This window comes from Neohortaea acidophila, assembly GCF_010093505.1.
Source record: "Neohortaea acidophila strain CBS 113389 unplaced genomic scaffold BDY17scaffold_20, whole genome shotgun sequence".
NCBI classification, from domain to species: domain Eukaryota; kingdom Fungi; phylum Ascomycota; class Dothideomycetes; order Mycosphaerellales; family Teratosphaeriaceae; genus Neohortaea; species Neohortaea acidophila.
The window spans coordinates 1-14,979 of record NW_022985529.1 but is presented as its reverse complement, the minus strand read 5'-3'; the positions used below and the strand labels follow the sequence as shown (position 1 = coordinate 14,979).

Sequence of the window (14,979 nt, the reverse complement as noted above, 5' to 3'; positions counted from 1 at the left end):
AAGCAACACCCTTGAAGTAGAGAAGCAGGCTACATTGATCAAGCAGAGGCTTGAGAGGCACCAGAGCAGCTCACCAACCCCTATCTATGAGGCTCTAAGTCAGCTTTCCAAGGGGGCCCAGATAATGGCTACCTCAGCAGCCCTAATGCAGTCACAGATTTCTACACTTCAACAGGTGAATGAAGCAATGAGTATGAGGAGGAAGAGGAAGAGGAAGGTATTTCAGTCAGATGTAAGCTTGTCAGTGGCTGAGGTTGAAGCAATAGAGGAGCAAGAGCAAATTGAAGCACAAATAAGAGGAGAGATGAGAAGGCTAAAAAGGAGATCACCTACATGTAGTAGCTGCAAGCAGCAAGGCCATACTATTAGAACTTGTAGAAACAAGGAGTAGCTAATAATGAATCATATCTGCCAATTTGAAGTAATTCAAATAAGTGGTTGTGAAGATATTGATTTTTCAAGACTGGTAGTAGTAGATTTGCGTCTCACGCCCTGGTTTGTCTCACGCCCTGGTGGGGCGCGTTAACCAAAATATTTACGCGTTACATACCAAAATCCCTTGATACAAGGGTTTTCTGTACCTTTAGTAGGACTTGTTGAATGAGTCTCGTCCATCGCACATGCTAGAAGCAAGCGCTGTCTACCACACATCCACATTTGAGGCAAATGCTACAGATGGGGCTGCTTCTTCATTGTAAAAACTCAGTGCAGCAGCAAGCCGGTGATCCTTCACATCTTTTCGATATCGCCATGCCATGGTCCATCATCACAGAGCTCTGGAAAATTGAGATGTTACTGCGAGCGATCCGCCACTTCGGTCGTACGTTCTCAAAGTGGAGCAAGCAAATGCAGAGCCTTTGTTGTAATGAGATTTGATGGATGCAGAATGAAGATTAGCCGAGATCCGGCCCGCCAAATCGGACTTGTTTCCCGGGTCTTGAGAGACGGAAGCAGGACGAGCGGAGTGCTCATCGGCAGCGTCAACGCTGGTTGATATGTATACGTATTGCATAGGATCAACACAGCGATTGAATTCGTCTCGTTATCGCAGCACGTGCCAAGCTCTGAGCTGGCTTGGCGTCCGGGCCGCGAATCCTCGCGATTGCAACTCACCTTCTGTCTTCGTCGCAAACACCGCTCTATCAACCTGTATCTACCACCCGAAAGGACATGACATCAGCACGTCAGACGTCTGTTCTACCGGTATCGGGAAGCAAACTTCCGGCCATGGCGCGAGTGGCCACGGAAACGCATGCTGATGTTGGTGAACCATCTCTCACGGCGAGCTATATCCACCAGGAGTTGTCTCGATTCGCCGATATCCAAGCCAGAGGCATCAGGTACGAATTTCAGCGACAAGAGAAACGGATGCACGACCAAATCGAAGGGCAAGATGAACGAGCACATGCGCAATTCGAGGACGTTCACGCTCGATTTGATCTTCTGCAAGCAACACAGGTCATAATAGGCGCCAGGCAGAGTAATCAGACGGCATACCGGCTCACGAGCAGGATTTATCCTGTAGAAATGTTTGACACGACCAAGCAGATGCTGTGCAAGCCTCCTGAGGATATCTTCCCTCGCTGGGTTGGTAGTTTCTGGCGCCTCAAGCAACCGCGCAACTGGAGCAAGCTGGTGAAACTGCATGAGTTTTACAAGACAGAAGGGTGGGAAAGATGGGGTGTCCAGTCTTTCGAAGATATGGATGGTGAAGATGCAGAGCAAGATGAGCATCAGGAGGTGGAAGAGGAAGACAAAGTTGAGCTTGTACCAGGCCACACTTCTCTGGCAGAAGCCATCGAGTACGCTCCAGATATAGCGCTGAGCGAGCTGGCGCGCCACCTGGGTCTCAATTACGACGAAATAGGCGTCCGCGTCACAAATGCTTTGGTGTCCGATATCTCCGGTCGAATAACAGAACAGCGGACGAAGCGGGCGAGTAGTGCTATGCTCGACTTGATGCAACAGGGAAAGCGGTGCAAAACTCTCGGAACGAGAGAGGCGGACGCACAGATTTCCTCGCCGACCGAAGGAAAGCAACCGCTGTCTCCTGAGGACGAGGGCAATGACGGTAATCCGCCATCGCCTACGGAAGTCAACACTCCTCCCGGAAGACTGCCGCTGCGAGACCTGATTGGTAACGATGTTCCCACGAAAGTCAGGGAGTCCCCGCGAACGATTAGTACGAAGATTGGCTGGAAACCACCGTCAACGAGTTCGAATTCTTGACTATTTATGGCTTTCATTCTTGTGAAGGATAGACTGGCGTACACCTTGTTCGCCCGATTTCAACTCATTTCACCTCATTCCACCACAAAGCTAAATCTGACATATTGCAAGCGGTCTGGACGCGCATCCACTCAATGTTCTCTGGAGCCTTTCTGCACGTGTACGGATTGATCACGGTGCAGCAGATGTTACAGAGTTCCAGGATGCCGACGGATACATACGGGCATTGTCGTCGTGTGAGGAGAAGTGGAAAGTTGTCTCCGTAATGATTCCATATGTCGTAGTTGGCTGTCTACGGTCGATATCTCCTACGTCTACACGATGTGCAACGCCCTCGTATGATTTGCAAGACCATTGCATCACATTGTGGATGCAGATACCTCCATGACAAGGCACAAGCGGGTGGAAAGCGGCTTCGCTTTGCTCGTCGACTTATATAGGACCGTGCTGTTCTTGAGATCTGTAAATGGACATTCATCTGGTTCTAAGGTGACAACTACTATTCCGCCATAGTGGTTATGCGCTTTTTCAGCGGCTCATCATTGAACGCGGTAGTAGCTGTGCTGCCTTCTGCGCATATGTTCAATACACGCTTATGGGCACGAGTACGAATGTATGAAGATGACAGTATGCGATGACTGGCTTGATAGCAGAACAGCGTGAAGAACCGTTGCTACAGCGTGGATCAGCATTCGAACATGGAAAAGGGTTACACAGTCTTTTCCCACCCGTAGCCCCGAACCTGCGACATTCACCCATCCTGACTTCGGCACTGATCGTATCTTACAGAATAGACGGGATGAAATACAATGGATGGGTTCCCCGTCGTAGCAGTCCGGATTCCGGCACCGTTCCAAATATTGATACTGGATTTCAGTCGTTCTAGTTTGTGTTTGCCGCAACGACGCTTAAAACGCCTCGACCTTTTTGAAAGTAAAGAGCAGACGCCCGCAGGGAATGACTGACTTCATTGGATAGTCGCGCGTTGGACATCGTCACCCACGCTTTGAGATGGAGATGTCGTGAGCGAGTAAGAGGACATATCACCCCGCCTCAACGGGGTCGCTATCATCTCGGATATGGAGATCCGTGGTCTCCGTCAAGGCTATGAGCTCTCCTCCAACATACGCGGCGAGCAGCTAAGTGCGTTCTCTACAGAGCGGCTCAGCGGCCTTGCGAAGGCGCTCCACGCTCTGTGACATCTTCGCCCGGGCATCTACTGAGATTAGGAATGCGGTACTGATACTCAAGTCACTCAGGATCTTGTGACACCCTCCACCTCTTGAAACTCGATTCGATCCTCTCCATACGACAAAGCAATGATGCTTGACATCGTCATTTACAACTGGCAATGAAGCACACTCTGCCTTCTATCATGTCAAGGACATCAGGTGTTCCCATTGACGTGGAGACTCTCTTCAGCACCCTTCACCACTTCTCGAATACCCGGCACGCTGCAAGTGGAGATAGACCTTTACATGAATATAATGACATGCCTTCTTCCCAAACTTCCCGAACTTCAAGCCGTTTGACGGGAGGACAGACGGGGCTGTAGTTCCAGATGGTATGAGGCTGTGGGCCATGACGGCATCTTGAGAGACGGGGTTCCTTGCTTTGGTCCACCGCCGCCCACGAATGGGCGAAGGCCAAATCCAACGACGATGAAGAATACGAGCTGCGTGCTGATGCCCCATACTTTATGTTCCCGTGATCGTTGAGGCTCTTCATTAGCGGCACTGGGCCACCTCTGGCATATCAGGGGCTTCAAAAACTCCTCTTTTTCTCCACATATACTGGAGTGTCGTAAAGTAACTCGATATCTTTCATATCGGTTCGCAGCTTTCGATTCATATCGGGCTTGTATCGTGGACAGATGGTTTAGAAAGACAAATGTTGAAAATGCCACATCAGCAAATCTGCAGTCACAGAGCCCACATTTTCCACCATTGAGGCCAAGGATCTGGTTTATGTAGACGAGGATATAGGCGCAGCGCTGGCCAGGAGCAGTCAGGAGATCTAGAAACCCCATATGCGCTGCTTGCTGTTAATGCCGCCACGCGACATGAACCTACAGACCTTGTCACCGATTGATTGCGTGTACGTGTCATTTCGGCAATCTGTTCCAGACTGCTCAACCGCAACAAAGCGTACTCTCAGCGGCAAAACAGTGAATTTTGTGGAACTGCTAGGCTTTCCACAGATTCAAGTCAGCCTTCCAGAGTTCTATCGCAGAACAGGAAACCGCTGTTTTACCCTTGTCAATCATCCATGCACCTTCTTCTGCGATTGGAAGACAGTGCACCGGCCGTGTACCACTCATGTAGCTCACCGCGCCCAGAATTGATAAAACTCAAGTGCGCGTAAGGGCACAAATGAGGAAACTGTTGGTTGCGTAGGCACATGACAAAAGATAACTATCCGCGGTTGCGAGCCAATTCACTCACGGGACAAGGTCTCAGGTCTATTTTCACGATCAGCCTGTCTCGTTCCCGTCTTATTGAGAGGTATGCGTACTTACTCAGTTGGCAAATGGAGCGCTCGTAGTACAGACTCTACGTCTGCCGACTTGCCCCAAAACTCTCCTACCATCGTCACCTCATCTCGAGTGCTCCCTGGCTCGAGCACGATTTTGCGGAGACGTTTTCAACTCTGCAATCGTCCCCGCTTTTTTAGTGTCACAGTCAGTCATCGTCCTAGTACGGAGGATGTCGGATGCGGAGTGGAGGAAGTCGGGTGTGGAGGAAGTCGGGCGTGGAGGAAGGTGGGTGCGGAGGAACTTGGCTCGAGGCTCATGCGAGGCTAGGCTTGCCACTCCACTGGCAATGTCTTGTTAGCGAGGTCCTATTATAGCGCAGGTTGAGGATCCCACAAGATCCTGCTGGACGATTAGTAATGTGCTCTCAATGAGTCAGAGTTCTTAGTTGACCGAATGCGTAGAGGCTTACGTCCTTGCCGGGCCCGGATCCGATATGCTCGGCCTAGACAAAGCAGATTCGAGACTCGATCGATGATTTACAACGCTTCATTCGCGGCAAAGGGTCACAGCCATGTGCATTCAGTCTCCGATAGCTTAAACGGTTTGCAAAAGGTTGCCTTGACTGTTACATACCTCACGCCCTTGATCTTCGAGGTAGGTCACATACCACGCGCCGCTACATGCTCGGACTGCAGGTATCGACAACCTCAACGCATAGTCGTCAGAATTTGATGCAATTTCACCTAGCTCAGAAAAGACCTCCAATTATTTTGTCTTGTTCCAGCTCCAAAATCGAAGAGTAATAAGTGGACTCATATTCCTCATGATGATAGACATCTTCGATCCTAACAACGTCGCCGCATAGCAAATCGAAGCCAGTCAGCGACCTCTCATTGTCCGCACAGCGCTATACATTGCTCCGGTCAAAGATTTGGTCACCAGCAAAGTGAAAAACCCAACCGTACCGGGATACACTCTGGTTTACTTGACCGAGCTGTCCTACACCAACGTAAATCCAAACGCGTCGTACTTCCTATCAACATCTCAATGGCCGCCTCAAGTCTCGTTAAAAGAAGCGTGCCCTTCCTATCACTTCTAAATGCACACTTGATGGCAAGTGTAGCATCGTTCTGTCTGCGAGAGCTCTAGTAGTGTGGGTTGCTGCGCGATCTAGCTCGCAGCTGCGGCTGCGGCGGAGCGGAGGCATTCTCGACGGAGAGCGTCTGGGACCTTGGCTACCTGGAGAGCAGTCAAAACGACGCAGCTTTGGCACAACAATGTAAGCATGCGGCTGCTATTGTTGATGCAAACTAGGACATCGAAGATCAGATTTTCGATGTGTTGACAGAGAGGACTGTGGCAAGAGCGTGTTACGTTATTGGGCCCGATGATGCATTCTGCCCTTTGCGCGGATAGTGAACCGCGCAAAGGGCTATGTTACCATTGTCATCGTTCAGATAGTTCCCGACGAGGGCGAAACAAAAGAGGTCATGGCCACGACTTTGCCAGCCACCACTCTGCTAAAGTACCGATAATCTCAACGGCCAGCAGTTTCATATCAACATAGCCCCACAGTTCAGAGCACTACCTGACGGAGTCACTGCAGTGAGCACAAGATTCCACCCCTGACCCGACATCGGCGACGTTTGCTTAGTCTTGTCGAACACTGAGTGCAGCAACAACGCGAGAGAACTAGAAATTCAATGTACACGTTCAAAAAGCCGATATCACCCGTGGAAGTCTTTACAACAATGACTTCGCCAGAGCTTGCGAGACTTAGACTCGGTACACATCTTGAGGAAGCTTCAAGCAAAAGTGAACAAGAAAGAAAGTCGCGGTGACGCGGAAGGGAACCAGCACAGACGCACCAGGGCAGCCCCGATTCGCGACAACATGATCGGGAAGGCCTGTCAACATTCAGGGTGGATTGACGTTCATTTCCTTATTATCGCCCTTGAACATTCTTGTCGCCGCGTGTTGAGTTCCGAGTCTGTCTGTCGTTATATCGAATGCGACCCCTGTGATCTGCATGGGCTAGCTAATCCAGGGCTATTGCGGTGTTTGGGTCCAGACTTTTGGCGCTGACACCAGTTCTTCTCAGATTATAACGCATATCGGTGGATTGGTTCGCTAGGTCGGCGCATCCGTCCAACAAACGCTACCAATTGTACCGTCTCGAAAGTCCAGCGCAGATCTACCACGATAATGACCGTGTCGTAAAGAACAGCCCCGCGGGGTAATGCTCCGATGCACGATGCTTGCTGTACATACCTGAGTCAAGCCGTCGAGCTCGCTCTTTAAAGGCCATTGGCTATGCAACGTGTTTCCGGAAGTTCAACACCATCCACCGGGCGAGGAAGGGCCAGTATTCCGCACGAATCGGCGTGAGGGCCTAGTAGTAGTGAATATGATCATTACGGGGAGACGACATCGGAATCAAGACCAGCGTCCCTCGGGCAATGAGCGTTGGCACAAGTTGTCATACCATGTCGTTCTAGGCAATAAGTCCTCCAGACTGAAAAATGCTCGCAGGTGAGTATCGAAACAATGGTCGAAGACCTGTAGATAATAATCAGCACTCCCAGAGAGGCATTATACTTCGACCTTGGGTACCAGCGGATTCCTGATGATGCAAGAGCTGCCGTGCAAGCCGGAGTATAGCTGTAGGGATGACATCGCTTTTGCTCTCGCCACATTGTCATCCTGTCGATGATCAAAGACGAAGGGGGGAAAGACTAACCGTGTCATGCGACGAAATTGCTGGTATACGAATTCTACAACATCCGATTGTCCACAGTTTCCACATGGCTGATCACTGTTGCACTTTAGTGTTGTTTGGTGTATTATATGATTGTCACCGTTGAGCGAGGCGATAACGCAACACGTGACTATATGGTACCCACATTTCAACCACTGTCCATATCCGTAGTCATGCTCTCTTTCTACGGAATGTGCTAAGCTGAGGAATCCCGACACGAATCTGCAAAACCTCGACACCCTTTGTGTCGATATCTTTTATCCTCATGATTCTGATTGAAGTGTTCCATCTACGAGACGTTATGGCAAGGTAGCAACATCGACAACAGGAGCAAATTCAAAGCCTTCAGACTCTGCGACTTCGCAGCTATGGAAGACGGCCGAATCATCCTGCTTTGTTGACAACACAATTAGCACGACTAAGTCCAAATGTTCATTGCACAGTACGGGTAAATGTTATAAGCGAGTTTCTACTTGTATCGTGTACGGCTCTCGCCCATTTCCAAGAAACGTGAAAACGCCTCCCGAATCCATGACGACCTATAGCCAGTGGAGCTCGATTGTGTTGCCCGACGCTGCGAAGCACTCTGCTATTGTTCAACCGTAAAAACTACGACTTTCTACGTTCTATGCTTTCTACGATGGCATTATGCAGCCTTCTCAAGACGTGAACAGTAGAAGCGTCTGAATAGGCCAGTCAGACTATGCAAAGATGGCTCAGGATCGCAGGGCTATTTGCTTCAAAGAATCTTTCTCTCATGTCAAAGGATTTTCCCACTCGATAGCGCGGATCATGTGTTGCCACCATCATGCAGGCGTACTGTCAGTCAGTACACTTCCATAATCTTCGGTGGACAGTCAAGAGTAAGAGCCGAGCATCCGTTCCTATTGGTCACTGGGTGAAAGTCTTGCATCATGATCAGTCCCTGAGATACGAAGAGCGCCGAATGTGAGACAGACCATCGCGGTCCGCGTCGGGAAGAAGACATTTCGCATGCGAGTGATTTGAACGAGCACCTTTGCTAACGCTAGTATCTTCGAAAATGCTTTGGGCAATCCGCAATGGTCCACTGTGTGATCGAAAGTCTGCCTGCAGTTGGGATCACTCGAACTTCAACCCGTGGGTCCGAAAGGTGATATGGGCGTCCCTGACCGCCTTCATTTTCGATGAACGGATGCAGCTGCCCATTGAGAAGGTGAATGCCAGCTTGCTACCCTTTGAGCCGGCAATAGACAGCCTTGAAACTGTGGCCACCAAGCTTATACCTGTGAGGCTGATCAGTTGAGGTGACCATTACGATCGCGTAGTAGGAGGGCTTCTAGCTTCATCACGACTCGTTTAACCTTTATGCTGTCCCGAATGATGGAGTCCGAAAATAACAATGGGCTTTCTCTGACGTGGAAGCAACATGATCACCCAAGTTTATAGTAGGCCGTTCACTGCATCGAGTTGCTCTGAGTTCATTTCAACGCTAGTTTGAGTGTGGAAGGTGTTCTGTCACGTGATCTGACTTGACAATGTGATTAACAGTGCCTTGGCAGCGAGTGTCGAGCGTTTCTTGGCTTTTATCTTGTCCGATCCCATGAGTTTCCGCAATCACCTTTTCAAACTGGTGTGCCGCATACAAAAGACGTCTCCTTGAGATCTCTCATGAGGAGAGATGAACTCGTTCCGATTCGGTCTAGCCTCATGTAAGATCGCAAAAGCGCAGTTTCATACACCCTGCGAAATCAATTTGTGACCCAGCAACGCCAACCTCAGACGATATTTGACGTTATCAGCATCTCAGTCTTAATCATGTTCAGTCTGTTCAACATCACATTCCGTTATGTGAACTACCGAGCACCTTTCGACATGAACAAGACAGGTGCCATCCATGCTAATGGAATTGGTGCCTCAACGATCCAACACGCGATCGATGTCGCACGCATCACCGAAGGATCTCTAACTCCGACAGCATCCGCATATCTTGAAGACGCTATCGAAAACATATGGTCACGGATTCTTTGCACACCAGGCATCTATATCCTCAGCAAGGATGGACTTGGTCTCTTCAACTACTTCATTGCTGGGTTCGAAGGTCTCCATGTAGCCGAGCAAGCAATCGCTAGATACTGGGGTAACAAGGGGTAGGGGGAAAAGGGGTGGACGCGATACCTTTTGCCTTTTGGAATGCAAATGCACACCTGCTCGCAAGAGCGATCCTGGGAGTCAGTGGGCAGACTATGTTTAGGGAGGTCAACGGTGCGAATTGAGGGACGGTTCGAGATAATAAGAAGTCCGTATCAGCTCGGTACAACGAAACACGGACTAGAATTCAGCTAGTCGATGAGCATTTGTGCTGAGCACTTGGCGAGACCTAGATTCAAGTTTGAAGAAAAGCTCCGTGACGAATCACTCTGATAGTCCCATCGGAGCGAACGCCTCCCGCAATAGCATAAGTCATGCTTTGATATCTTCGAGCACGCTTAGGATCTACTAGAGACCTCAAGATTTGTACGCACACAGCACGTCCATTCACAGATGTCTCATCTGTGTTGCAAGTCGTCTCGAACCCCTAGGCCGCCGAAATCGATGGAAATCGATCGCCATGTTCAGCATCGTGCAAAGTCTTGCCTAGCCGGATTCTGGTCGTGCACGAGTTGCTCCTGAGCGGAATATGTCGGTGCACTGCAAACGCATAGACATAGATGATGAGCCTTGAAGGCCCTTTTGCAGCTGTACTGTTTGAAGTTTTAGAGCTCAAAGATTCCCTGCCGCACAACTCGACTATGGCACCTTTGGCTAATTGGTTTGTAGTATTTGTAGGCCAAGTGAAAATTGAACAATGCGGCTTTAAGATTCATATGGATCTCGCGGATTTGTTCAGGTCTTATTACATATGGTTGATAAAAGATGCTCAAGAGTATCGGCATTGATCTCACCAACATAGTACGAAATTCACGTGAGCCCTACAGTCTTCATTTGAAAGCTCACCATTTACACTTCCCAGTAGAACAGCTTAGCCGATATGCACAGCCCGGCGGAAGTGGGAGGAGAACCAGAAACGCACCAAGCGATCCTTTACGTGACGCTGCAAAACTCTACTAATTATCACTGAAGAGTACAAAAGAGATCGGCTGAGTGTTCCGTACACCGTGGATGGTCTAGTTAGGGTAGGTACCAGGTCACCTGACTAGCAGATTGAAATGGGATCAACTCAAGCTGAGTACGTCTTACACCAAGATGATAGCACTATGTCATGGGACAAGCATGATCATGAGATGTATGTATGCAATGCGCATGGGTTCATTTTGACATTCGGCACATCAACGTGTGGAAAAGAGCGATTACGGCCTGCATGTACACTCAAGAGGGTCAAAGAGTATGCAGGAGATGAGAGCAGAGGCAGAGAATGTCTGCCATTCGTCACCTAGAGACTCAGGGCTGAAAAGCATTAGCGTGTATCAGTATTAGCACTTCTGTTCATGTCAACCCGTTCTTGAACGATTGAGTCATTGGCAGATCATTCTCTATAAGTGTTCATCAACATTTGGTGCGAAGGCGAGAATTTCTCGGAGTGGACAGCCCCAGATACTATCATAACATGAACTTGGTCTTGGGGTACATGAGTCGGCCGGTATAATCCACAAAGACCGAACTAGGCGTCTCATATGATGCTCCTGGGTTTAGAAGCAGGTTCTTAGCATACACCGAAAAGTTCGATGCCAGTTCGAGTCCACGGGGCTTGGTATTTATGCCGCAGCCAAGAAGCATTGCTAGCGTATGAGAGAAAAAATCATATGTAGCCCAGAGAAAGGAAACCTGGGCGACTAGTGAGAAGATCATTTGATACGTCGGAATCCTCAGTCAAGACGGAGTCAGACCCGAACAAATAGCTTACACATGGTGGCCAGTCAGCGAGTGTAGTCCATACTGAGAAGCAGACAAACGAGCGTCAAGATCAGATGCAGGAAATACAATTCTTATATACGGACGGCGAGAGCAGTAGGATCAGTGCATATTTGAGACGTACCGCACATATTGCATATCTAAGACACTGTATTTCATATGGTCGATCATAATTGACTTCGCGACCTGAAGCTAGCAGGGACGATAGGATGAAACCGCGGCGGCGATTTATCAAGCTATGTACGAGGTCGCCGAGAGGGATCAAGCGTCGATCGCGCGAGGTTGAGTAATATTACGATTAAGTTAGCGGCGATACAGACCAAGACACCGGTACACGGTGGCCTCCATCAAAGCAGACGATACAGCCCTCAAAGATTGTTTACGCGATGAGCAGAAGATATTGATGTTTTCAGTCCGAATCTGACAGCCGCGCGTTGCTACAAGGTTTGATCGCTGCATCGATTCACGGCTCGCCGTGCGAGCCTTAAACTGTAAATCAGCGAAGGAGCCTTTAACTCTTCCGTCGATCTGTAAACCGAGACTATAAGTCAGGAACAGTCTTGATAAGTGATGTGCCATTGAATCTCGTCACGATTCTGATGCATAACGTCTCTGTCGTGTTCGTGTAGCCATTCGTGGGAGCAAAGGAGCCATCGCAGCTCGTTGCAATGAGAAAGAAGATCATGCATCGCATACCGCCACTGCGGGCGTCCCTCACTCCTCCTTCACTGGCAAAACGTTTGTCGTTAAGCTTATACCATGTAAGGCACTCTGACCACTAACTTAGCGTACTGAATGAGCATGAGTCGTGGATGCCTTCAGGAGATCTCCTCTGTCATCTACTGACATGTACAGAGCACAGCTGCTTATCTTCCCTTTCACTGCGATAACCTGTAATACTGGAAATGCGAGGAGTTGGGAATAGAAACCAGGCAGGCCCTAACATATTTGTGCACAATTGATGTCTCATTCTTTTGCATCCTATCCGAGGGTTTACCTGACTTTCTGCAGCCTCTGATCCGGTCATTGCCCCGATCCACCTACAATTTAGAGCTGTTGTCTCTCTATCTGCGGTCTCATCAAAAGCCAGCATTATGTATGTCCATCATGCTGCTGGGGCACGTTATTCCCAAGTCGGCGTGCTTTCTTGAAAGCTCAATCTATGTGAAATCCCACCCTACGATGTTGGAAGATTCAGGGCAGCACGCAAGGCGTTGGCCGTCTGAATGTAGCGACAGAATCCGCCGTCTTTGAGTCAAAAGAGAATGTCCGGTAGAGGTGTTCGCATTCCACGTCGCGGATTGAATGATTGGATCAAACCGCACAGAGCGCCACTGTCCATGCCCGGCCGATCTCCATACCAATATCGATCCGTCTTGATCCCCTGTAATGATGATTCCAGTCGACGACACATCCAGCATTGCCGTCACAGTCCGGACCATAGCGTTGTGGGGAAGAAAGGCCCAAGCCCGGAGATGGCGATCGTAGATGGTAATCGAGTTGTTTCTTCCCCCACTGATAATTGTCCGTTCATTGAAATAGACGCAGGCAATAGATCGAGGCTCTTCGACTGATTTCAGACAGACACCATGTTCGATGCTCCAAATCTTCATGGTGCCATCCGCCGCGCCCGAAACTATGGTGTCGCCGGAGAAATCAATGGCGTTAATGGGACCATCATGGCCAGTCAAGACGTTCAGTGGTGCGATCGTATCGCTCGAAATTTGTTCGAGAGCTTTCAAGCGTATGGTCGACAAGCTCCATACCTTGATCTTCGTGTCCACAGAGGCCGTTACCAGAAGTGTGCGATCGAATTTCAGCCCGGTGATTGATCCGTCATGGGCCTTGACGATGCGACGAAGCATTCCTGGGGGAGAAAACCGCCAAGAGATCAGCTCTCCACGACTACCTCCAGAGACGATGGCGTTCGTATCGCGATGTGCGTCGAATTGGAGACAAATCACTTCTTCCTGATGCCCACGTAGCGGCTCACTGGCCAGTCGATGTGTGTCGAGGTCCCATATCCGGATGGTCTTGTCCAGACTACCACTGACGAGATATTTTCCTTGCGTCTGCAGCGCGTAGATATCGTCTGTGTGACCCTCATGAGCGTATGCGGAGCGCGGCAATTGAAATTTGCGGCATCTCAAGGTCTGCCAGTTCTGGCTCAGCTTCCACGTGTGTTTGAAATGCTGATACCAGTTGCATCGCACGGGGTTGGGTGAGTGTTGCGAAAGAGAGGTCGGAATAGTAGTCTCGGGTCTGATGAGCTTTGGGCAGGTATACACCCCAAGCCTGAGTTTGACGATCAGTCCGTTTTGTTCGCAGAGACGTCTCCATTGATTAGGATCTTTGCAAAGGACGTGAAGCAATCTTGCAACCGCAGACGTTCGGAGCAGTTCACGATGGTTGAGGTAGGTGAGAATCTCACGAATGATCTCTGTGGGAAGCATGTCGAAGGGAGCACGTGGCACAGCCATGTCGAGAGTCATGATATCCTAGCTGAGCGTGGTTGTAGTCGCGGTCATGTTGAACAGTCTCGCGTCTACATATCATCCATGGGGTGTACACAAGTAAACAAAAACAGAGAACGCGGCAACAACCGCGGAGCGGGCCGACAGCCTTCTGCGTTCGTCGATGCCCTCCTCGAACCCAACCAGATGAAGACTAACCAGATCAATCACAATCCAAATGAACGGACATACGAGCCGCCCTTTGCATCGATTCGCGACACCCAATCATGCATTGCCGCTTTTAAAGTGTGAAACGCCGCAGTGTGAACCAATAGTCCCAGCGCTTATGAGGCGATGGCGCTTATACGCAGACGAGACAGCGCTTGCACCGAAGGGCTATGCCATCCATATAATGCCATATGAAGGTGTTGCCTCACAATTTCTTTTTCCATGATCAACTTTCCGCAGCTCTATTGACGTCAAATCTTCACTTTACCACTGTCAGGCACTTTTCTCTACTATCGTCACTTACACCGTCATGCATTCTCCTGTCGAAGATGTTAAGGGCACGCTCACTAAACTCCGCCAGCGTATCACCGAACTCGAACAAGACCTGGAAATAGCCGTGGCTGAAAGGTATGATTGTGTCGTCTGATCTTGTGAAGATCAGTTGTCAGGTGACTTACACGACACAGAGATCAACTTCGCCAAGAAGTACGGCTTCTTCGACAAATCGTATGCGAGCTCGCGTTTCTTCCAAGCACCGGGAAAGAGTTGACATGGACAAAAGCTGACTCTTATAAGGTCCGAAACTCCCCGACAGAGCTGTTCGAGAGAATTCAGGATGATGAGCTCAGACGGGTGTGTTTTGATGCCACAGGCGGTCGAGATCTTCCAACCAATTCATATTACGAGCCAGCCGATACTGATGTTCATGCACATGTGTACCCGGACTACGTCCAGGGCGACGAAGTGATCTTGATGGCAACAAATGACAACATGCTGCCGGATGGTCACGAACCACAAGTCACAGCTCTGGGTTTATCCTCTCCCAGGAGTTCACTGGCATCATTTGCCAGTCTTTCGCAAACGCACGAAAAAAATGAGCTTCGTGGTCCTCTCCCTGCACAGATGTGCGCCACCATGGACTCCATCCTCTTGGTGACAGCAAA

The 14,979-nt window shown here is 49.6% G+C and overlaps 5 protein-coding genes across 5 annotated transcripts; 4 read left to right on the top strand and 1 right to left on the bottom strand.

The window, feature by feature from the left end:
- BDY17DRAFT_90130 (uncharacterized protein) lies at positions 1 to 423 on the top strand. The gene has a single exon (XM_033738815.1). The coding sequence runs from the start codon at positions 125 to 127 to the stop codon at positions 389 to 391; it is 267 nt and encodes an 88-aa protein (XP_033585031.1). The 5' UTR covers positions 1 to 124; the 3' UTR covers positions 392 to 423.
- A 571-nt stretch (positions 424 to 994) lies between these two features.
- On the top strand, positions 995 to 2,706 carry BDY17DRAFT_306278 (uncharacterized protein). The gene has a single exon (XM_033735015.1). It carries the CDS (start codon positions 1,171 to 1,173, stop codon positions 2,227 to 2,229), a length of 1,059 nt encoding a protein of 352 aa, XP_033585030.1. The 5' UTR covers positions 995 to 1,170; the 3' UTR covers positions 2,230 to 2,706.
- Positions 2,707 to 9,049: 6,343 nt separating this feature from the next.
- BDY17DRAFT_306255 (uncharacterized protein) lies at positions 9,050 to 9,894 on the top strand. The gene has a single exon (XM_033735014.1). It carries the CDS (start codon positions 9,261 to 9,263, stop codon positions 9,594 to 9,596), a length of 336 nt encoding a protein of 111 aa, XP_033585029.1. The 5' UTR covers positions 9,050 to 9,260; the 3' UTR covers positions 9,597 to 9,894.
- A 2,410-nt stretch (positions 9,895 to 12,304) lies between these two features.
- Positions 12,305 to 13,896, bottom strand: BDY17DRAFT_306248 (WD40-repeat-containing domain protein). Its single transcript, XM_033735013.1, has one exon. It carries the CDS (start codon positions 13,844 to 13,846, stop codon positions 12,515 to 12,517), a length of 1,332 nt encoding a protein of 443 aa, XP_033585028.1. The 5' UTR covers positions 13,847 to 13,896; the 3' UTR covers positions 12,305 to 12,514.
- Positions 13,897 to 14,205: 309 nt separating this feature from the next.
- On the top strand, positions 14,206 to 14,979 carry BDY17DRAFT_306246 (uncharacterized protein; the record flags this gene model as incomplete). Its single annotated transcript, XM_033735012.1, has 3 exons — positions 14,206 to 14,443; positions 14,503 to 14,542; positions 14,612 to 14,979. Coding segments are annotated over exons 1-3 (506 nt in total), but the record flags the coding sequence as incomplete, so codon positions are not given.